Below are 19,959 nucleotides of genomic sequence, written 5' to 3'. Positions count from 1 at the left end.
TTTTCCTCTGTTTTCATTGCTCCGTGCAGTAGTAGAATGAACCAGTACCAATTAGCCGAGGTACAGGGTATGGGTGCAAAGTTCATTGCAAAGCATGCTTACCGCACTGGACAAGCAGGAGGGACGTGTGGTGGCGCTGCTCTGTGCTAAAGGCCTGTTCACATCGCTCCTGTGAAAGATGCCTCTCTCTGAGTTCAAATCGTCGTCGGACGTCTGAAAGGAATCCCACGAGTGGATTTTTCGCCCCCGGAAACCCGTGGACCAGTCTTACGGCGCAGTGAGAACGTTTTCATACATCACCGCCGGTGCGCTCAGCGCCCACCACGCTAGGCTGCGCGGCTAGGCCTAATAGAACAGCACCCCCCCCACCCCCCCTTTTCTCTTCACCGCCGCGCGGCGGCCAGCCAACGGCAGCCATGTCGGCAACCAACGCACCTCAATAGCTGGCGCCCGCTTTGAACTCGGATGAAGCGACCCCGACTACTGACATGGACACCTCGACGGTACCGGGAGAGGACATCGACCCCTCCGAAGTGGCCGAAGAACGAGGCTGGATGATCTGCTACCGCAACCGCAGTCAGAAAAGGCTTCAAGCCCTACGTGCCGAGAAGCCCTTGCAGGGAACGGTGAGCCCCTCTCCGACTAAGCAAGGGACTGCTAGGCATGCACTACGTCTACCCCCACTACCACGGGAGCACGTGAAAGTCGTTTTCTGCCCGCAAGGAGGACTCGATGTCTCCAAAATAAGCGCCGCCATCCTACGCTCGGCAACCCTCGTTGCTGCTGGGCTCACCAAACTACAAGCCTCAGAAGACATCCTCCGTCCCAACGCGGCTAGGAACGTGTTTCTTATGAGCACCCCAAGCATAGAGAGGGCGAAAACATACAGCATGGTGTGCCAATTCAACATTGCGAATCGTGCCTACAGCACCCTCCCTTATGTGGCCTCCCCAGAAGACACCTGTAAAGGAGTGATACACGGGACCTCGCCCGAGGACACACCGCAAGACATCATTGATAACATTGTGAATTCAGCTAATCCCCAGGCAATACACGCCAGACGTATGGGGACGACAAACACCGCTCTCATCGCATTTGACAGACCTAAAGTCCCCCTCCTTATATACTACGGAGGAGCGGAATTTCGCTGCTACATACACAAGCAAAAATCGGAAGCATGCCTTGCCTGCGGAGCAGTGAAGTATAGGGCTGACGTCTGCCCGAATCCGACACCCAGCCACTGCCAGGGATGTGGGCAGCATACCTCAGAAGACAACCCACATTCGTGCACGCCTAAATGCCACTCTGCAAAGGAGACCACCCTTTTGGAGACAAAAGCGCTGCACGCGACGCTTCAAGCCACCGTCTTTTCCAAGCAAGCCATCCAACATCCAGATACCAAGGCAAGACGGTGCCCAGCATCCATCAGCGCCCCGTGGGAAGACAACGCCGCCAGGCTTCCGCGAGCAGAGGGCCGCTGCTGGTCCACCTGCTGGCACGGAGGAGCAACCTAGCGCTACCCGTGCACAGGGCCCTGCGTACGGACCCAAACATCCCTCCCAGAAGATCAACAATTCAACATCCGCAAAGGTGAGCTGGGCTGAGATGGTAGCTCCCCGAACATCACCACCATCATCATATAGCGAGGTAGCTGAACAACTCCTATTGAACACCCTGGAAGAAAACGAAAAGCTTAGCGCCAAGGTAGCTGAACTACAAAAACAGATAGCCACACTCACCAATGCAAACGTGGGCGATACCAATGGCCCCATAGATAGCGATACCAACTCCTCTATGGAAAGCAAAGTCGTCCTTGCATCACATTCCCTCCGCAGTCCCCCCAAAGAGGAATTGGACTGTAGCTCCATCTACGTCACAAAATTGGAATTTATAGCAGGCATTGAGAAAATTTCTAAGGAAATTAAGGAGGCTATGAGCCCTAGCAACAAACCATTTCAAGCGCAGGCTGATCTTATCCTTTCTAAATTATAAGCCTTGGAAACACGACTGGCAGAAATAGAATCTCGACCCTCTCTTAAGAAAGCATCCAAACCATACAATCACCCCTCATTATCAGACGAAAAAGACCATGGCGTTGAATAACTTCATTATTTAGCAGTGGAACTGTAGAGAATACCGCCGAAAGAGGGGCATCCTTCAGCAGGCCTTAGAAAACAACCTTGTGGGTTCGATCCCCGACGTAATTTGCTTACAAGAAGTTGGCGCAGTAGCCAAATTAGCCAGCTACAAAACTTTCATGCCTAAGTCCCGAAATCCACCTGCAACCTCCATTCTTACTTGCCGTAATATGATAGCGCAAGAACACGATATATAGTGAGGTGGATCACACATTTATCGAAAGTGTCACAAACATAAATCGGCGAACCAGCCTATTTGATCTAAATATTTACAGCAGCCCTAGGGAAAAAGACTCTGGCCCTCTTCTTTCCCTAATCCCTCGAGCTCTGCGTACAGCGGGTAAGCAACCCATCATCCTGAGGGATTTTAACGTGCAGCATTCCGCTTGGGGTTACCCAAGGGCCACACCTAAAGGGTGCCGGCTGTGGGAAGCTGCACAAAATGAACACCTAACATTACATACCGACCCCGTTTCCCAGACATCAGGGAAACAGCGTCTGTGCAGATACGACACCTGACGTAACATTCACCAAAAACATAACAGGAGTTAAATAGGCTAACACTGGGCAGGACTTCGGCAGTGATCATAGGCTCATCCAACTCGAAATACCCGCATATCTAAAACCTCCACACTCGACACTCCCTCAGAATGGGAGGAGGAGTTACGCAGCAGGGTTGCAAAAGCCACCAAAATCATACAAGTGCACCCCAGCTAACCGCTGCTAGACTCGTGTCTGTCCAACCTAATCCAGGCTAGAGACAGCCTCAAAAACAGACTGATCCGCCACAAACACAGCCGTGGCTTATGCAGAAAAATAGCTTAAATTAATTGGGAGATTGAGAATCACGCATCCAGACTGGTATCTGAAAACTGGTAATTAGTATGCGATTCCTTAAATCACACTTTCAGTACCAAAAGGACTTAGAATATCTTACGCCACCTTCTTGATCCGACGTCGACCAAATCGTCCCACAATCAAACGGTGTCCCTTTTGATACACAACTACCCGGGGACGCGACATGCACTCATCACATATTTACACAAGTACATACCACTAGGCCCTCCAACAGAACACCCGCCATACACCGGAGAGGCCAACGCCGTCTTAGATGCACCTTTTACAGAAGTCGCAGTCAAGGCTGCCATTTATAAGTTAAACATTAGGTCGGCCCCTGGCCCTGACCACATTACTAAGATTCTTTGACAGTTGGATGACGGATCCATCCCTGGCATCACGGCACTTTTTAATGAATGTTGGACCCAGGGTAAAATTCCGGAAAAATAGCGAACAGCCAAGACCATACCAGAGTCCTTCAATGCTTCTCTGGTCATGAAACTCCCGGCCAAGTTTCGTACGGGGACAAAGCCTACCGCGAGGGGCGCCACCGCAGATCGGAGGGCATCGGGCGGCCGCCGCTGCTCTGTAGCCAGACCGGCAGGTAGGAACGCAGTAGCAGCATGCCCGTTCGCACCAAGTTTTTTCGCCACTCACAAGATGACAAGTCCATTTGAGCGGCCCCTCGACACGTAAAGCGAAACCGCACTGCTGATAAGGCGGCAAGCGTCTGTTCCCTGCCAAACGCGCTCTGACCACGCCCCCGGCTGCCCTCCGATCAACACCAGTGCCGCGGCGCGGCAGCGTACGAAGCTCTCCCATACCGTGATGGCGAAGTTTCATGACCAGCAAGGCATTGAAGGACTCTGACCATACTCATTCCAAATCCTGGGAAACCGCCACACATCGATCATCTCAGACCCATATCCCTAACATTGTGCCTAGGGAAACTACTAGAGCATGTTGTTTTGACCCAACTCACGGAACAGGCCGAAGAGACTCAGCTGTTCCCTCACACCATGCTAGGATTTCGCCCTTGTCTATGCACTCAGGATCTTATGTTGCAACTACATCACATTTTAGATTCGGCATACGCGCCAAAGCACACAACTAAGGTACCTTCCTCGGTTTAGATATCTCCAAAGCCTTCGACACTGTGCAACACTCGGCCATACTACAGATGCTTAACAAGAATGGCTTTGGAGAGCGCACGAACAACTACATTAAATCGTTCCTCTCATCTCGTATACTCACCCTTCATTTCGGAAACATCCACTCGGACCCCATTAAAGGGAACCTGCAACACTCTTTCAGCAGTGCAAGTAAACCTGCACGACGCTTAGCTTACACTACCAGAAATACCTGAGCCAAATATTACACGTGCATGTGAAGCAGCGAGCGCGCAAATCGCTGTGAAAGACTCATAAAAACCAACCGCGCTCTCTTCAGTTTTCCTCATTATGCACCCCTGGCATGGCCTAAACGACGTCATTGAGGCCATGGCTGTCCGATCGGCTGTCACTGGTCAACTTCGTGGCTAATTTCTCGCATTTCCCGAGACGATACGTCATCGTCAGCGCTGTGTGCGAACCTCTTCTATGCCTGCACCTGTAGGCACAGTTGTGCCGTTTCTTTTGTGCTTTGAGTGATCACGGAGTTTGAATGATGAGCTCAATACTTCCCTTTCAACCAGACCCCTCGACAACAAACGTTTATTGCTTCAAAAACGCCCTACCAGCCGGAGCACGCGCTTGCGAGCAGGCACCCATGCCTGCTATTTTGTGGCGCCAGACCGGAAATAGACCCCCTCCACGTTGCAGAGAAGAGGAGAAAACTCCCCGGCGTGTAATATATCGAAGGCCGCGGAAGAGAACGCCGCGAGCCACCACCCCCCTCCCCCCCTCCGGGAGAGAGCGCGCAGCTTTCGCGGCATTGTCCGCAGTCGAGTTGAGAGGAAACGATTATGCGCGATTTCTCATCGCGCATAGTTTCGGTGATAGTGAACGGATTTTCATAATTCTTGCGGGAGGAGATTGCTGGAACAATAGACTTTACCCCAAAATACATTCCTGGTAGTCGATGGTACGTGTTGCAGGGTCCCTTTAAGCTAGGTAGCCTAGGAACCCCCCAAGAATCGGTACTGTCACCTTTCTTGTTTAACCTCGCCATGAGGGACCTTCCGGCCCTTCTCTCGGACATACCCTACCTACATCATTCCATCTATGCAGACGACATCGCCCTGTGGATGGCTCGAGGCTCCGACGGCCAAATCCAGGAAGCCCTGCAACGGGCAACCCAAATGGTTGAGGAGTACGCAGCTGTGCGAGGCTTATCGTGTTCCCCCCAAAATCGGAGCTTTTCATCTACAAACCACATCATAAAAACCCACCGATATTGAACGCAATCACATCATCAGGGGGCCAACATTCCCATAGTTCACTCCATAAAGGTTTTGGGACTCCGCCTAAATGCCAATGGCCGGCATACTGATGCACTCAGGGAGATCGAGAAGGGGGTATATCAAACCACCCGACTCATCTCCAGGGTTTCGACAAGGCACAAGGGCATCAAGGAGTCCAACCTCATTAAGATGGTGCAGGCCTTTGTCATCTCGCACGATACATACGCATTGCCTTTTCTCACCCTGCGGAAGATGGAGCAGGAGAAAGTTGATAGCCTCATCTGTACGGCACACAAGCGAGCGCTCGGCCTCTCCCAACACACGTCAACTGCAAACCTACTGCACCTCGGGATACACAATAACCTCTCCGAACTTAGAGGCACAGCGAACCACACAGCTAGAGAGGCTCTCTCGCAGCTCTACCGGTCGGTGCATCCTGAGGTCTTTGGGCCTGGTACCACAAACACCACACTACACGCGACTTGTTGCCATTCCGTCTCCTCTGAGGAATGTCATCAGAGTGTCCCCAATGCCTAGGCGACCGCACCCCATCCTCAATAAGGAATGCCGTGAGGCAAGAGCGAAGGGCCTTGCCAAACAACACCCACCGGGGTCTCCTGTGATACATACCGATGCCTCCCCATATCAAGACAGGAATGCATCGGTACTACTACCAGTGGTTGACTCCAAGGGGTGCCCCATCGCTACAGCATCTGCAAGCTGCACTTCCTGCACAGAAGCAGAGGAAATGGCAATTGGTCTAGCCATAGCCCACAGCCGGTCTCTGCATCTGAACATCATCACCGGCTCTAAATCGGCTGTACTAAATTTTTTAAACGGCAGGGTATCAGCTATACTCGGGAACAGGTTAAGAACGGCAATAGCTCATGCCCGGTATCACTCCGCTTAAGCGATGGACCCGGATGTCAACGGGCGTGCGCGTTTTGAAAGGACATTGCTATGAATGTGTGATACCGTCTGCCTTTTCTCACGTAGTTTGTTTGTCGTCACTGAAGTAGTTTATAAGCATATTAAGTCCTTAAAATCAGGGAAACAGCTCGTGCCATGTTCAAAATATTCCCAGTAACGCACTACTTGCACCGCGCGGAGTAACATCCGGTGGCTGTGATGAGGCACAGCGGCAACTTTTGGTGCCGTTCTTAAGTTGTAACCGAGTATAGAACCTTGGCAACCCTGTCGCAAAGGCCCACACCTCATAGCCGGACCTTCCGCATCATCTGGTCACCGGTACATTCTGGCCTGATGGGAAATGAGAGAGCCAATGAGACTGCTCGAGGTATGTTTCGCCAAGAACCTCGTAGGACCCCTGAAGATAGCCCGCCACATTTCGGTTATAAGGACCGCCTACATACTGTCGGCAATATCCTTGACCATTTCCGCCAGGATCGGGCAGTTTTTCCACCACCGCATCCATTGCTCAGTCGAAGGCATGCAGTCCTTCTCAGGCAGCTCCCAACATTAACATTCCCCACTCCACATTTCATGTCCATCATATATCCTGGGGAATATAAGGATGCTTGCCCCTTCTGTTCTGTGGAACGAGCATCACTTCACCACATCATTTGGTCATGTCCATGAATACCCATCATGTAGAAGAAATCATCCTATCCTTCATAACATATCATCCTTAACAGAGTGGGAGGCTGCCACCTCTAGCCCAGCTCCCCACGTGCAAGAAGCCCTCGCCCAGTTGGCTGAAGACACCGAGCTCCCAAAACACTGGGAGCCCCGCTGTCTAGATGACTGAGTGAACAGCTCAGTGGTGCAATCACAACAACTTTTGGGTTTGCGTTTAGTGCATTTGCTTTACCTTTTTTTTTTTACTGTATTTTTTTGTGTGCACAATGGTTAAACACTTGTTGCATGCTTCTGACATCATTTTTGCTCTTTTATGTGAGCCCCTACCCTCTACAATGCGTGTATGCCCTGAGGGTAAAATAAATAAAAATAAATAAATAAATAAATAAAATAAAGTTGCTGCTGCTACTACTACTACTACTGGACAAGTAGAGTAAGTTGTGGGCCTGAAAATTAATATGCAGAAAACTAAAGTAATGCTCTATAGCCTCGGGAGAGCACAGCGGTTTGAGATAAGTGGCGAGGCAAAGGAAGAGGTAAGCGAATATATCTACTTAAGCCAAGTAGTGACCCCGGATCCCAACCATGAGGGAAAGATGATTAGGTGGATACGAATGGGGTGGAGTGCATTCGGCAGGCATTCTCAGATAATGAATGGCAGCCTACCATTGTCCCTGAAGAGGAAAGTGTATGACAGCTGCATTTTACCGGTACACACCTACGGGGCAGAAACTTGGAGGCACACTAAGAGGGTTGAACTTAAATTGAGGACGGCTCAGCGAGCAATGGAACGGATGATGATAGGTGTAACGTTAAGGGACAAGAAGAGAGCGGAGTGGGTCAGGGAACAAACACGTGCTAAGGACATATTAGTAGAAACTAAGAAGAAATGTGTGTGGGCAGAGTATGTAATGAGAAGGCAAGATAACCGTTGGTCATTAAGGGCAACAGAGAGGATACCTAGAGAAGGCAAGCGTGGCAGTGGGCAGTTAGGTGGGCAGATGAGATCAAGAAGTTTGCGGGGGATAAATTGGTCGCAGTGAGCACACAGACAGGGATAACTGGAGCTCTGTGGGAGAGGCCTCTGCCCTGCAGCGGGCGTAGACAGGCTAATGATGATGATGATGATAGCTTCTAAAGCAATTTGAAAAGGATATAACCTGGCCAGGCAGGACTTACGCAATCAGAGGCTCTGAGTGTTCATGTAGTAGTGGTTGATAAGAAAAGGGTACAAGAAATTAAAAATAGAAGATAAGACCAAAATGGCAAAGCAGTAAAGCAAAAAGTTGGCAAAGGAAAAATGCTAGTTCTTCAACACGCTGTGAATACAGGAAGGATTCGACTTGCCCCTCCAATCACTTAGAGGAGGCTAGGCATGATGAAGGCTGGTACTGAGAGGAAAATTCTTATCGGCTTGTAAATCACTTCAGCTAACACACACCAGAGTTAGCATACTCTTATTTTGATCAAGACTTGCATGTGTTAAGCTTTCTTACATGGCTTGGACGTTGGCGAAAAAGCCAACACAGAGGGGCATGTTCTGCATTGAAACTTGAAAGTCCACGTAAAGCTGCACAGCTAACTTTTGTTGCTCTATTATTCGTAATTTTCTATAATCCAATAGTGAGCTGTGAATCAAACCGAATAGCAAACACTATTAACTGCGTAATCGGATATTTGCACACCTCTAAAAGTAACCTTGGCATTGTCAAAGCCCCTGGTCCTACTTTGAACATAAAAACAAACCATATGTATTTATATTTCGCGTACTTCCCGTTAACTTCTTTGTAAATCCCTCTCCACCATACCCCCCTCTCCCCCCCCCCCTTTATTTTTTTAATGCAAATTGGTATTCTGCGTGTAAGCAGTTAAAAATACCCAGAAAATGTCGAGCGCGGATGAGCGTGTGCCTCACGGCGACCACCCGGCAGGTAAAAAAAAACAAGAAAATGTTTAGTGTTCGTGTGTGTGTGCCTCGCAGCAACCGCCCAGCGTCCCCGGCACACGTTTGTCAAGCCAAGCATACCCACTTACCGAGATCAGCCAAGGTTGGCAAAAAAAAAAAAAAAAAACCCAAAAAAAACCACCTCCAGCGTTTGCCGCAACTGCGCAACACTTGTTCGGAACAAGAAAGCTACGTCACAGCACAGCGTACACCCCTCCAAGGTGATGTCCCACGATTATCACTTCCAAAAAAAATGAAGGAAGCTCACACTTATAGCAACCATGATGGAATAAAGGTCATTGCGGCAGAGAAGAAGCAAATCAGCTGAAATTGTAGACTTCAACCGGCGTGATGGCCGTGAAGGTTGTGTACAGCTCGGCTACCTTCAAGTCTTAGGCATTAGTGAGAGATTCCTTCATTTTTTAACAGCCCTAGTCACACAAGCAGCATTCTGGCACTCTGCACAGAGTGGGAAAACACCTAGGTAATAGGGAGCATTTCTATAGGTAGGGAGGAATTTGCCACTGCCCTGCATTACGTTTTCTTGCCGCCCACCATGCCTACAGAAATGGAAGCCGCCCTTTGCCTCCTCACCATGCTCCAGGGTGTACCCCCTTCCCCAAGTGGTGGGCTTGGATCCACTCCATACGAAGTGCAGGAAAGTAAACGAGTTCACGTAACATCTTGCCAAGGATTAACACAAAGGCATGAAATGGACATGTGGCCCTCGTTTGTTGTCTCCTGTGCTTTAATGTTTATTATCCCAGAGTTTGCTACATTTGGCAACGCACTCTAGGTTTACTTTTCAACGAGAGAACACCAGAGGGCAAGGATATACACAAGAAGATCAGAGCCTTTGTTACGCAAGGTAGTGGAAAGAAAAGGGTGCATACATGCGACTAAGTAGAAGCTCTTTACCTATTAAAACCGCAAAAAACGAGTACCCGTTTCATTTTTTACCATCTTTGAACAGGGACAGAAACTATCAAGCCCTGCCCAGCTCAGCGTCATCTTTATTCTGCAGTTTTTGCTCTGTTCCTCTTATGCTGGGGCTGTGTGCAAGACCCTTCATGACGTCCCTAAAAGACAGCATCTCCGAGGTCGGTCTGTAGATACATTTGTAAAACATTTCTGCCTGTACTGAGGTGTGTCGTGGCACCTGGTGACACGCAACTACCTTGGCCGAACTGTACAGATAACATCAATAGCCTGAGGGGTGGGGGATTCAAACGACAGAGAAACGTACACAGAGAACACAATTTGAATGCAGACCTTTTCTAGAAAACCTATCATTCTCAAAATACTGCATTGATAAACACTGCATGTGCCGCTTTCAAGGTAGTTCAAGGTCAGAAAGCAAGCAATTCCATTAGAAAATGCCACAGTGTTGCAATGACTTTGAAATTCAGCCAGGCTAGTCAACAGAGACAACAAAGAGAAAAGCCTAACAGATGAGCGTGCATGTGTTAGTACCGTACTTGTTCCAAATAGCACTGGGTGCTTCCCGCAACAATGCCGGGACTGTGAAAGGGAGTCTGTAGCCTTGCATTTTGGAACGAGTGCTGCCTGCAGCAAAAAGCACTTGATGAGGTGAAGGTGACAGCTGATCGGTGTGCCACTTTGGATGGCATGCGTACACTGACGGAGAGCACCTAGCGCAGGGAGCACACGACAGATCCTCCAAGGGGGCAGGCACGGGTGCAGTGACGGGTGTCACGTCTGCTGTGTGTAAAAAGTGCGCCAACCCTTTCCCCTTCCCCACAGGAAAAAAAAACAAGAGGGAAAAGATTTGGATCTGCCTTTGAAACTACGCTGCTGGGGTGTCCGAGGAAGTCATAAAACTATGTTTTATTTCCAAAGAGACAAGTTTGTACAAAGAGGATGTGGAAAGAAATGCAACCCCTGTCACTGTTTTTTTTTTCTCTTGCTTGTTGTGAGAAAGCAAAATGCTTGAGCCGTGGGAAAGTTTCTGGACATTTCTGGGGACACATTCACACAGGCAAGAGTGCATCCAAAATCTTCTCCCTTGAGGAGACATTTTTGAGCGGAACAGGTTAATGCAATAGCTGCGGTATGTGTGTTTGTGAGTCTGTGCGTCTGTGTGTCATAGGGGGAGAGAATGGAAATTGTCAGGTGCACGTCAGTGTTTACGCCTGTACAGGTACATCTTTAATATATAATATATATATACACGCATATATATATGTATATATATAATACATACATATACATATACATATATATATAGATAGATATACTATTTATGCATATATTAGCCTATGAACGCTCTCTACAACGACCACAACACAAGAAGTGGCTGTCTCTGCAAACGTAAACAAGTGTACAGTGTTTCACAACCAGTCTAACAAGATGAGCCAAGGGCTAACTGCAATGATGGTGGTGTCCCAGTGGGGCGCACACGTCCTGTACATGAGTAGCAGAGGGAACCCCGAGTTAAGTAAGAGCGTGTCCACATTTGTTCGTAGGGTAGCCGCCAACACAGAGCCTTCAAGAGGAGGAGGGAGAACACGGTCGCCGCCGCTGCTGGTCAGATCGACCCAGAGGGCACCCACAAGGCCTTGTTCTGTTCGTCATCCACGCACATCTTGACTTGGGTGCACATGTACGCCAGGTTGCTGCCTGGAATCACGGCTGCAAGCAGGGCACACGCAGTACGCGCCGTCACTTCGGCTACAGCGGGCACGGCCCTGCCACATCTCCAGAATGTCTCGCAGTAGTATTTGCAAATTCAGACCACCGCTTACGACTTCACAAATGCCTTCAAGACTCACACAGAAACAAGTTCGATTAGTCAGAAAATGCATTTTGTAATAACTTAGTGCTGTCCCTGGCACATCTTAAGTGGCGGAATGTTTACAGCCATTATTTGGCTAACTTTTGATTTCGAAAGGTCACTTCCAGCAAGTTTGCCCATCCCAGTGTGGCAAAGCATGCATTGTCAGCTACACTCAAAATGGCTCCAGAAATATTCACTTCGCATAACATTCCGTGGCGGACTACTTTAGACATTTCTGCTCCAGTCAGAATATTTCCAGCCCAACTAATTGTAAATTTATAACCTACAAGTTACTAATGAGCTAAAAAAAGTAATTCTGAGGACAAAGAAACTTGGCCATCCTGCCTCCTTTCTTACAACTTGCCCTTGTCTTTTGTAGCACCAACTTTATGCTCACATGAATCAGCACGCTACAGCACATCCAACTACCGAAGCGTAAAGGCACTGAGCATCAGGACCACTTTTCGCAAAATGCTGCACATAACCCACAGCAGCCTAGATCGCCCCAACGTCGGCCACCCACAACAAAAGTAAGCGTCGCTGTATGCAAGCAGGTCAATTTGGCATATAACCCTGTATACAACTAAAGCTCACACCCAAGTCAAGAACTAAACAATAAAATGCCACCAGAAAAGCGACATGTTTTTCATGCACACTGCCACACGTGAATATGTTCAGAAATTATTTGAGTAAACCCATGATGTTGCTTATGGGCTGCGTGATGGCCATGGGCTTGAATACACACGCCACAGCAAACCGTATATTGAGAATAAGATCCCAAATACGTATTCAGGCAGTAACCCCAATACAATTTTGTCATAGAAAGTGTCCATAGCTTGTGCCTGATGGTACGCCGCATGACACGAACAGCACTGAGCTTATATCTTGTTCTAGCAGAAGCAATCGAACTGAAGTAGGCATGTGAATATGTGGGTAATCTTACACAAAATAAAGAATAGCAAAATAACACTTGCCACACATATTTTGGCCACTGCGTGCGGACCCTTGTTTTCCTATTCCTTGTCCACGCACGTGGGGCAATTCTGGCTGGTGGCACGTCATTTGTGTCTCAACATCTGAAGTGGGGCCAGTTGGTTCATTCTGAACATACAAACGGCGCAAAGACTAGGAGTGAAGGAAAGCACTCCTTCACTCCTAGTTCACGTTGTTTGCGCTGTTTGTGTGTTACCGTGTGTTTTGGTCCCCTCGTGACCCCCACGCAGCGCTCGCCGCGACATGTGCGTGTGATGACACGGGGGAGAGGAGGACCAGCATGTTTCCTCCCACCGTGCCACCCTTTCCCCAACTGGTGGAGGGAGAGACCTCCTTTCCCTCCGAGCCAAGAAGCCGGACGCGCGTTGTTTATGTGGAGACCGCTCAGAGATTTGATCGGTGTTGGTTGTCAGAGGTTGATTCTCCCCGCAGCTACGATGACAGATGGATCTCTCCGGCTTGAGCGAGCGTAGCCTCTGTATCCACTGTGATTGGCAGTCGTACTACTGACTAGTATACTGCTTATACTTTACTGGGTAATAAAACCTCAACTTTGTTGCCGAAGCCAGTGTCCGCCTACTGTGCGCGAGTACTCGAACCCATGCATCGAGTCTTCAAATTTTGCTATATGGCTTGGTAGCTAGTAGGGGTCCACTGTTAGCCCCAAGGCTAACCTACAACTGTTTCTGCAACCAGTAAACTTTTGACTTCGACCCACGCAGGCAAGGCAGCATTTCTTTGCTAAAATTTGCAGAAGCACGATTTCAGCATAAAATTAATTAAAATGACTGTACTGATCACAAGTGGCTAGTTCACTCGGCCAATAATGACCAATGAGTAATTACTTTCCACTGCCCATAGCATCTGAGTGGGAAAGCGCTTAAACTTTGAAAAACGAAAGTGGATGAAAAAAATGGCAACATAAGACGCTCTTGTTTTGTGATGCCGGCTTTTTTCCTTGATGTTCGCTTTTCAAAGTTTAAGCACTTCCCACTCAGCTATGTAGCGCCAGCTAGCCCCCCCCACTGACACGTTATTAACTGCCTTTCATGTTAAGGTTACACACCAAGTTGTACTATTAGTGTACAATTTTTGCAATAAAATAAAAAATGAAACTTGAGGCCCCTTCTTTTTCCCTTTCGAAAAGAGCACAATGCCATCCAGTCAGTGTGCGCCACAAAAGTGTAATGCACCACAGCATGGCATGCGTTGGCTTTTGTTCATGTTAAGAAGTCATGTTAATTAAAATATTGCACAACTGCACTCATAGGGCATCATATGTGCTCACCATTGATTAGATGCTTGTATTCGCTTTCAATCTTGAGGGCGTGCTCATACATCTCCTTAGCTGCCTTGGTTGTCACCTTCTCCGTCAAGTAGGTTGAGTCCTTCACTTCCCTATAAGCAACAAGAACAGCAAATTTTTGTTTCATTGGAACTGTACTAAGCCTTCCCAGTTTTTTTGTTAGCTTACCTTATTTGCTTTGTTGTTTTGAACTTGATAAATATAACGATTGGGAAGATCTGGCACCTGTTGAGCCTCTCAACGGCAGATAGACTCACATCCAGCAAAGCATGGCAAAGCTGCAAACAGAAAGAACACAATCAAAACAATCACACTCGACAGAGGTGCCCCTCACTTAAAGCAAGCTCTGGCCTGCTTTTGTAAAGCCGTGCTGCTTGTTCTCCTGCCCATGTGATCAAACAAAAGCTACCAACTTGGGACACCGGACCCACAACTGCTCTATAAATGTTAAAGGGGAAAAAAAAGAAGAAAAATAAAACCTACACTTTCAAAATAACCACTGGACAAGAACGAGAGGAAAACCAGACACACCTGCTGTGGGGTGGCCAAGGCAAGGGTTCAGTGAAGAACATTTTTTATTCCCAGGACCAACAAAAACTTACGGCTTTGCTAACGTTGGTTCATTTATTTATTCAATTTTGTAAAATACATACTGGGTCGCCCTCTGCTGCCTAAACCGCAAGCTCAACACTAACCAGTGATTTAATGTACTGTATTTACTTCAGAGCCGCACAAGCTTTTCTCAACATTTTTTCTTCACCATATTTTGGCCTGCATCGTCACCAAATTATGTTACAACTGTGCCCTAATGAACTAGTGCCCGACTAAGAAAATAGTTTGATGAGTTTAATTAGAGTGAACCAATACAAACAGTAAGATAGTCAACATATTAGTTACCATGACCAATGACCTTATACAGTGTAGACCATTTATAACGTAACCGCTTATAGTACGGGACCGGATAAAAAGCGGTTTTTGTGACTACCGGTTTGCCTCCAATTGAACTTGCATAAGCATACCACTTAAAATGCGGTTGGCCGAAGCACAATACCATTATAGTGCGGTTTTTCAGCGGATCTGTTGATCGACCGGTGCAGCTGGGGCACCGTTTTAGGGTAGCCGAAGAAAAAAGACAGGATGAAATCGGCCACCTGATGCAGCGCGCACCCCTTGCTCTCCTCAAACTTCGACACAAGAAAATAGGCACCCTTTAGTTCACACGTACGTGATAACCACAACTGTCCTTGCTTGACGCACCTCAGAAGATGCGACCCTCCTCTCCGTCCGTGTGCAGCAAGTCGTTTCAATAAAGCGTGAACCACATGGCCCGCTTTCGCACATGATTCGTGCACGTCTGTGTTGCACTACGTTTTTTTCACGCTCGTGTCAACTATTCCACGCTCGCAGCAGCTTCTTCGCATGGCAGTGGGAGAAGCCTGATGACTTGCACCAATGGGGAGACGCGCATCTAATGGCGAAAGATTCGAAGCACTCCAAGCAGCCGGCCGGCCGCGCCAGAGATGTTTAGGCTTACCACTATGGCATTTCTTGATGGGTGCTTTCACAAGCAACGTCGATGGCATTTTATATTCCACTTTTCGCCCAGATTATCAGCTCTTTTCTTGCATGAGCATCTTCGCTTGCGCCTCGTGCGGCATTTCAGCGAGCGGTTAGAAGCAGTCGCTGGAGCTGCCTGCACCACTCACAACCAGTGCCGACGCCATGTTGCCGCCTTTTACCGCGCCGCACACACTACGCACGCCAGTTGCATCTGCGCCAGCGTCGCTGCGCTTGCGGCGTGCACTGCACATTTTCGCGAGAAGAAATCGCTCCATGCGGTTCACGCTTTATAAAGTTGTGCAGATGAGCCATGCCCTTTCCCTTTCCGAACATCTGCAGATAGCGAGCCGCGCAAAGCCGAAGATTTCCACTACCATAGTACGTTGCACTGCTAAGCAGCCGCATTCGGCATCGTGAACACAAGGAAGAGTTAAAAAAAAAAAAAAAAAAAAAAAAATCTCGCTGGCATTCTTTTACATTGTCCCACAGCGTCTGTTCAGACACTAGAAATGCAGCCATGGTGCAAACACGCCAAATGCAAACACGACGGAAGTTAAAGCCGTGCTCACCAATTGTAAGACTGCACTGGCAAGGTGTAAAAAAAAGACTGCGCATTTGTTTTTATGTGCTGTGCGTTTGAGTGATGATAAATATAGGATGACTTGAGAGGTACGTTGCGCTGCAGTTGGATTTGCGCATGTTTTGGTTATAGTGCAGTACCGCTTATAGTGCGGATTTTTACGGCTCCCGCGACATAATTTATAAGCGGTCTACACTGTATTTGAAAGGAGCAAGACAGGAGGAACTTCATTATGGGGTTTTTGTACACGAAGAGCACCCCAACCTTAACTGCAAGTACACATCCACTACTCCAAGTCAGACACCCCTGCTTTAGAGTAAAAAGCGCAGAGAGTAATCAGGGGAACAAGGGGGAGAATGCAGCCATTTTTACAACTTTGGATATCCAGCTAAACTAAGCTGCGTTGGATGTTCTTTTTTTTTTCTTTTCCAGTAAAACACGAGTTTTTTCTGCTATTGTGATTAATAATAGGGCATGTGCTCATCGCATAGGAATAAAAAACCACAAGGTTCATGTTGGTGTCTGCGGCATATGCAGCCTCCCACGTGGCACGGCTGCACATGTTTTTTATGAACTGTTCCCCACTGACAATCCTTAATGGCATGGAAGATGACATTATCTGAGAAGAGGACAGTGAGACATAGAACTTAACCTTCAATGATGACAAGTGAAGGACACAATCTTCCAAAAATAGGAAGTGTTGGAATGTGTTTATTTGAATAAACGTACCCCCCACCCCTCCCCTGCTATTTATTTTCTCTCTACTGGTGCCTTGTGACATTCCAGGCTTTATTCTATTTTTTTTTTTCATTTTCATTTTGTCTCAGCTTCACTGCCCCAAAGCCAGCACATGTAGGTGTAGGTACATAAGAGGTTAGTTACAGAAAAGAAAGAACATAGCGACCAAAGATCAACATAAAAAAAAAGTTATCTGCACTGTTTTCTAAGCATTGGGCATCCCCAAAGTTGCCGCTGACATTACAATTATGGTTGCGTTGCAGGTGACTAAACGTGGTTGTCATCACTAAACGTTTTATGGAGAAGTAAAAAAAAAAAAGGAAGGAAGGTTGCCGTAACATGGGCTCGGTATTTTTTGGAACCTAGACAGAGGTCAGTAGAAGCTTGTGCATCTGACTAGCAAGCTTGCAATACTATTATCATCATTCTTATGTGGCCACATGGTGCAACTGTGGGTAGCAAAGTTGTTGGAGCGCGGTAAAGAGCCGCCTCAAGTGGCTTCCATAAGCGTGCATCCCTCCCCTCTGGCGCCCCTGGCAGCAGCCAAGAGGTACCTTGTGGCTGGTGCAGTAGCGGAGGGCGTCGAGGGTGAGGCACTCGTAGTGGGAGCCCCTGCGGCGGAAGTCGAGCAGGCTCAGGTCCTGCAGCCCTTGCTCCAGGGCCTGCAGGGAGCCGCGCAGGGGCTGCGACGGGCAGCGCTGGAACTGCTGCGGGAAGTCCTGCTCCAGTTTATCCACCACCGCCTCCTGCAGGGGCCCCACCAGGATCACCGGCCGCAGGCTCGGGTCTGCGATCAGCATCGGGGAGGCGGGGGACTGTGACCACACGCACGGGCAGTACCAAAACAAATTTTCAACACAGGACAATGGACTGCCGCAATCACGCGGCTACATGCTGAACGACACCTGGGGCCGAATGTTGCTTTGCAGCTCCTGTGCACGTCCAAACATCTCAGCTCACATGCAGCGCCATTAGCAGGCCGCAAGCACCTCACTGGAGCAATTATGGGAGAAGAACTCTGTCGTGTGCGTAACAGATGTTGCCTCCTTACTGTCCATCAGTAAATTTAACCGGAAATCTTCCACCGTCACACACGGGAGCAAGCTTCTTGTGACACGTGGTTGGAGCCAACCCGGTGTGAGCAGGTAGCAGCACGGTCATGCAAGCCAAGCCTTGGCTCCCTTGCAAGCCAAGCCTAGTGCGCTTTCCCCACTATACCCCAGACTTGAGCACGAGGGTGCTGGGGGACAAGCCCTCACTGGTGTCCTGTTGGCACCCTCCCTCATGGAGGGGCCCACTTTTCCACTGAGCTGAGTTCAGAGACACCCTCTGTTTCAGCGGAGAGTCAGCTGGGGGATACTGTGGCCATTGGTTGTTGGGAATACCCTGTCCCCATAACCATGATGACGGATATCTGAGTTGAGCCTGCATGCAATTCAGCAATTTAGCCGAGTGCTCTGCCTCCGCTATGAGCGACAGTTCTACTGTTCTTGGTAAATTGCCTGGACTTGGAAACCTCTACATGGCTAGCACGACTTGGTACCTCTTGCTCTAGTATAGCCAGTCGGGATTCCCCTGGGATACAGTACACTAGCCCGCAAGTTAGCGTACGGTACCTTTTACCTACGGTGCCCTAAACCTACCTACCTACCTGCCTGCCTACCATCACCATTCACCTATTTTACAGAACCTTTCACATAATGAATGGAAGATTATAAGTATGCACTCTATATATGTGCAATCACACTGTTGATACTAATCACATTAGCAATACTCTTTTGGGGGGAGATTGCTTGGGGCCCCTCAGCCTCATGCATTCCACAGCAACAAATTTATTAAATTTCACTTAATCTGGACGGAAAGTCTTAAATCACTGAAAGAATTGCCCTGGCAGTGAGCCTTACATAGAACTTGATCAAGTGTTTCTACAGTGTTACACACATCAGCTAAGCGAGGGAAAAGCGACACGGGGTGGAAACAAAAAGATGCCGGAGCAGTAGAAACCAACCCCCCCCCCCCCTTCAGTCTGAATTAACTTGCACGAGTGGCTCAGGTTCGGCACTAAAATGGGCTGTGTTCACAGCAAAGGCCGGATCAATTTCAGGGAGGAGCCATGGGGCATTATGAAGGGCCAGAAGCCCGACTCACAGTTGAGCCTGTCCACGCGCAGGTATGTGGGTGGCATGTCTTCTGCGAGGGTGCCTGCCGAGCCCCCGCAGCTGTTGTTGATGGAAACGTCCGAGAAAGAGGCCAACTCCTTGCAGTCTTCCCGCGAGCGCTGCTGGTGCCTCCGTCGACGGAAGAAGCTGCGCCGAGTAGAGGTGGAGCCCCTTCGCCCCGTGCCACCCTCCTCCAAGTCCAGCAGGCTCCGCTTCATCAGCAGCTCCTCTTCTGCCCTGCACTCGCACAAGCCATGCCTTGAGCAAAAGGAGGCCACACCGCTGGCTGCATTATGTTAAAAAATAAGAGCTTCCGGCCTACAAAGGGCTCACTATCTGTCAGGATCCAACAGTACTTTTGCAGTCCCTGACCCAGGCAGGTGTACAACAGTGACTCAAGCCCACACTGAACTGTTGCCATCGTAGTGTACGAATGTGGCACAATGTTGGAAAATTTACAGTGTAGTGCAAAAGTACAACACCTTCAACTTTAGTGCAAACTACTCTCCCCGTAATTTCGCAATGTTCTGCCACCATTTTTCTGCCTTTCTTTTTGCCACCATTTTTCTGCCTTTCTTTTTGAGCTTCCAATTGTGAAACTAGCTGCTCTGTGCACGAAAGTTTCAGACGCAGCATGGCAGTGCACACTGGCTGCTCATTTGGTGAAGGTGACTAAGTGATGATTCGCCTGAGCTGAGTGTGATACATGACTGATAGGCTGTAACGGGGTAATTTCATTTCAATTCGGAATAGCATACTACAGCTGACAAAGGTTAAGCAGGATTACAGCCTGAGCAAGTTGTGATACCAGGCTACGGAGTACGAATATATATAGGACACAAAACACCCATTGCAGTGGCTGTGGGGGAGAGACCAAGTAATGTTAGAGTCGAACCAAACAATATT

General features: G+C 48.5%; 1 protein-coding gene across 2 annotated transcripts in view; it reads right to left on the bottom strand.

Annotated features, from left to right (window-relative positions):
- Nucleotides 1–10,753: 10,753 nt before the first annotated feature.
- LOC144153530 (disks large homolog 5-like) overlaps nucleotides 10,754–19,959 on the bottom strand; it is a 94,793-nt gene continuing 85,587 nt past the window's right edge. For both annotated transcript variants that reach the window (XM_077685158.1, XM_077685164.1), the window contains exons 22-26: nucleotides 19,043–19,290; nucleotides 17,449–17,681; nucleotides 14,185–14,294; nucleotides 13,999–14,108; nucleotides 10,754–11,572 (exon numbers count right to left, since the gene is read on the bottom strand). In XM_077685158.1, coding sequence (XP_077541284.1) covers nucleotides 11,469–11,572; nucleotides 13,999–14,108; nucleotides 14,185–14,294; nucleotides 17,449–17,681; nucleotides 19,043–19,290 — 805 coding nt within the window. In that variant the 3' untranslated portion in view covers nucleotides 10,754–11,468. The remainder of the gene's footprint in view (nucleotides 11,573–13,998; nucleotides 14,109–14,184; nucleotides 14,295–17,448; nucleotides 17,682–19,042; nucleotides 19,291–19,959) is intronic.

The sequence above is a fragment of the Haemaphysalis longicornis genome, unplaced genomic scaffold, assembly GCF_048455015.1.
Source record: "Haemaphysalis longicornis isolate Haplotype H1 unplaced genomic scaffold, Haemaphysalis longicornis Haplotype H1 scaffold_1, whole genome shotgun sequence".
Classification (NCBI taxonomy): domain Eukaryota; kingdom Metazoa; phylum Arthropoda; class Arachnida; order Ixodida; family Ixodidae; genus Haemaphysalis; species Haemaphysalis longicornis.
The sequence above is the reverse complement of the archived record's forward strand: the minus strand, read 5'-3'. Positions and strand labels throughout refer to the sequence as shown.